Below are 4,580 nucleotides of genomic sequence, written 5' to 3' on the forward strand. Positions count from 1 at the left end.
AGTTTAACATTTCAATGTCCCATTTATGAAAAAATGATTATTAAAATTAATGCAATGCATCTTGAAATAAAAATGTTCTAGTAATGCGCACCTTTAAAATATTGAATTGGCTCTTTATCTGCATCTTAAATGCATTGATCAGAAGTTGGAATAACAGCGTGAACTTGAATAGTTAGTACACTACAGCCTTTAAGATAAAAATGAGCTGCACATGAAAACGCAACGACTCCATAATGATAAAAACAATAACAGAATTCAGGAGCTTCCCAGCCAACACAAATATGTCCTAAAAACATTTCGCATTTAGTTATGGAAAGGTTTTTTTTCTGAATGTTCCCTAAAAGGTCAAATACATTTAAAAAAAAAGTTTTCTGGTGTCAGAGAACATTCAAAAGTAACAGTTTTTTCTTGGTTATTTGAAGGTTTAGTGAACATTCCGTTTGGCGAACAGTGCTGGAATGTTACATTTGAATGTTCTCTGAACATTCCGAAAACAGTAACATTTAAAAACACGTCCAACTGAAACATTTCAGAAAGGAAGCATTCCTTCTGAGAACGTTATTAAAGAGCAGATAACTGTGAACTGTGGTTTGGTTATACCTTAGCTGCTCGTATCACAGCATGTCAAAGCAACGATGCATTCAAATCTAAAGCCTGTAGACGCTGCTTTGGCCAGAGGGACCCTGCAGAAGTCAAGGGCTGTAAATGCTAATGTCCCGAGCACTAATGTGAGATAATCCAGTGAAGTACACTCGTCTGAGACATTAGAGGGACAATGCCCTGTTACCTCTGCAGCTGGAGCTGGAGGATTTGAATACGAATGCAGTCGCTCGGGTCAGATCAAAGCTGGAAGACCGCAGACTGCGAGCCTGTCGCTGGCCGAGGAGCTGTCAGAGAGCTGGAGACGCCTGTCTGTCTGCACAGGTCTCCAAGCTGACCAGACGTTCTCACAAACTCTCGTCTGAACGTACACACACACTCACACGCTCGCTGTGGAAGTAGACATGCATGAAAAATGTGCATGCATGATTTTTTGTACATGATTAATTTATATATTCAGATCATTTCAGAGGATAAAACTCAATACGTTGGTTAAAATCTGCTGCAATTTCCTGCAATTTAGCCAAAACAACTCTCTAAAATATTTGTGCAAACTACATTTTTAGTACACGATTCATTTATACATTCAGATGATAAAACCACATGATTTTACAGTATTTGTGCTGTAAATATATGATGCATCAGATGTCGGGTGGAACGACATGAACGTTATCAGTCTACTAGTCAAGAATAAAAGAATAAAGAATAAAAATAATAAAATAAAACAACAATAAAAAGAAAACGCCATTTTTTATGATGGATGTCGATAACAGAAGCAGATTTCAAGCAATATCTTGATTGATGTTGTCGTTATTTATCGTTAAGTTTTATCATCTGAAATGATCTTGAGGGTTTGGAATTTTAGTTTCACACACAAACATATTTTATTAAAAAACATGTAGTGAAATTTAGTGTTTTTGACTGAATTACATGAAATTACAGCAGATTTTAGCCAACGTATTGATATTTTCATGATTTATCATTTGTTTTAATAATCTGAATGTATAAATGAATTGTGCACTAAAAATGTATGCTTGCACAAACATTTTATTATTAGTACTTTTCATTCACTTCTATCATCTGAAATGATCTAAATCATGTACTGAAAATTATTTGCACAAGCATTTTATTAAAAAAATATGTAGTGAAATTTACAAAGTGGTTTTGACTAAACTTGATTCTTTCATAATTCATCTTTACGTTTTATTAACGTGGACACTAAAACGTGCTCCAAAAATGTGTTTGCACAAATGTAGTGAAACTACGTATCATACGCAGCAGATTTCATATACATTTATATTTTCATTAATTATCTTCATTAGTTTTATCATCTGAAATTATCCGAGCATTTACATTTTTATCATGTACTGAAAGTTTCACACACAAAAAAAGTGTTTGTACAAATATTTTATTAAAAAATATGTTGTGAAATTTAGAGTGATTTTGACTAAATTACAAGATATGGCAGCAGATCTCATATATATTGATATTTGTATTAAATATCAGTTTTATAATCTGAAATGATCTGAACAAATAAACGAATGATGTGCTAAAAATCTCAAAAACACGTTTGCTCAAATAAAAATAGTGAAACTTAGAGAGTGATTTTGACTAAATTGCTTGATTCTTTCATTATTTATCGTTACGTTTGATTAAAAATCAGAACACTAGACACTAAAAATGTTTGCACAAATAATTTAGTGAATAATATGTAGTGAAACTTATTGAGAAGTAGAAAACTGCAGATTTGAACGAACACACTGATTGATAGTTTGGGTTTTATCATCTTAAAATGACGCGTGAATGAATCATGCACCACAAACGTCAGCTGAAGTAAAGTCTCTCCCTCAGCAAACGGAGGTTAAGTGCGTCTCTTTGATTGTGTATGTAATGTCCCCCCTCGCACCCCCCCGTCTGGGGCCCATTATCTCCTGTCTGGCCTCAGATGTGCTTGATAACGCCCCTATATAAAGACAGGCTTCTCCCGCTTCTGCATCACTCACCCATCATGCATCTCTCGTGTCTGCTGCTCCTCGTGTCTCTCGGGGCCCACGCCGGGGCCTTCGACCTGGGCCAGACCACTCGCTGCGTCCCCGTCCCGCCCCAGATGAGCGTCTGCCAGGACGTCCCGTACTCGGAGATGCGCTTACCCAACCTGCTGGGTCACACCAGCCTGGAGGAAGCGGTTCCTCGCTCGGAGGACTGGAGGACGCTGCTGCACACCGGCTGCCATCCACAGGCCCGGGCCTTCGTGTGCTCGCTCGTGGCGCCCGTCTGCCTCGACAGGTATGCTTTAATAACCTCCTCAAAATGTTCTTGGAATGCTTCCTTTCTGAAATGTTTCAGTTGGACGTGTTTTTAAATGTTACTGTTTTCGGAATGTTCAGAGAACATTCAAATGTAACATTCCAGCACTGTTCGCCAAACGGAATGTTCACTAAACAATCAGGCTTGCACATTCTTTTAATCCAAAAACATGTTGGCAAATTCACAAGGTGGTTTTTTTAATTAAATTTAAGCAGATTTTAGCCAACGGATTGATAGATTTTTTTTCATTGTTTATTTTGATCTGAGTGTATACATTAATTTCGTACTAAAAATGTCACAAAGAAAAATCATGCTTGCACAATTTTTTAATTGAACAATATGTAGTAAAATTTACATGGTGATTTTTTTTTAATGAAATTGCAGCAGATTTTAGCCAACATATTGATTGATTTTTTTCATTATTCATCGTTACAGTTTTATCATCTGAAATGAAGGCATTAATGAATCATGTACTGAAAATGTCTCAAAAAATCATGATTGCACAATGTCAAATTTTATATTTAAAAATATAGTCAAATTTACAAGGCGTTTTTTTTAATGAAATTGCAGCAGATTTCAGCCACATATTTTTCATTGTTTATCATCAGTTTTATCATCTGAAATTATCTGAACATATAAATTAATCAGGTACTGAAAATGTAAAAAAAACTTTATTTTATTTATCAAAAAAATATGTAGTAAAATTTTTTCACAAAAAAATGATTTCAACCAACATTGTGATTGATTTAGTCATTATTAATCCTTCAGTTTCATCATCTGAAACGATCCGAGTGTGTGAATGAATGGTGTAGTGACGTGTGTGATGTGTGTGCAGGTTCATCCAGCCGTGTCGGAGTGTGTGTGTGGCCGTGAGGGAGAGCTGCGCGCCGGTGTTAGCCTGTCAGGGACACGCGTGGCCTGAAGCCCTGGACTGCGAACGCTTCCCTGCGCAGGACGACACGTGTTTAACACCACTGCCCAAACACATCAGCGCCTTCTCTAAAGGTGAGACGAGAACACACACACTGACCAACACACACACACACACACGCACTGAGCTAACCGTATATCTGTGTGTGTGTAGAGTTCCCTCAGCCTGTGTGTCAAAGCTGCCCGTCTGTGGAGGAAGCGCCGTCTCTGAAAACCGTGCTGGACGCTCTCTGCCTCAACCACTTCGGTTAGTGCTCATTATTATTATTCACATATATATATATATATATATATATATATATATATATATATATATATATATATATATATATATGACATGTTAAAGGCCTGCGATGTGGTAATCATGCTTTGGTAAATCATAATTATGACATACTAAGTCATATTTATCAGATGAAAAGTCGAAATTATGACATTAAAGAGGCCAAATTATGACATAAAAACTTGGAATTACTACAAAAAGTCATAATTATAACTTAGCATGTCATAACTTTGTATCTCATATTTGATTATTGATATTTGAAGTTAAGACATACTCAGTATGTCATAATGATTTTGTGTCATAATTCCGACACTTTTGTCATAATTCCGTCATAATCAAAACGTTTAATGCTGTAACATTACGTTTTTTATGTTATAATTAAGATTTACCAATGGATTTTTTCTCCTTATGTTGTGTAAATGTGCTTCCGTTTATGTCACAATTTCGATTTTCTTAATCTCAT

General features: G+C 36.0%; 1 protein-coding gene across 1 annotated transcript in view; it reads left to right on the forward strand.

Moving 5' to 3' along the window:
• Positions 1-2,608: 2,608 nt before the first annotated feature.
• szl (sizzled) overlaps positions 2,609-4,580 on the forward strand; it is a gene marked incomplete at both ends in the record, with an annotated part of 2,605 nt that continues 633 nt past the window's right edge. Inside the window, 3 exons of the mRNA XM_084095675.1 lie at positions 2,609-2,886; positions 3,743-3,912; positions 3,992-4,084. Coding sequence (XP_083951801.1) covers positions 2,609-2,886; positions 3,743-3,912; positions 3,992-4,084 — 541 coding nt within the window. The remainder of the gene's footprint in view (positions 2,887-3,742; positions 3,913-3,991; positions 4,085-4,580) is intronic.

This window comes from Abramis brama, assembly GCF_963993115.1.
Source record: "Abramis brama genome assembly, chromosome: 20".
In the NCBI taxonomy this organism is placed as follows: Eukaryota; Metazoa; Chordata; class Actinopteri; order Cypriniformes; family Leuciscidae; genus Abramis; species Abramis brama.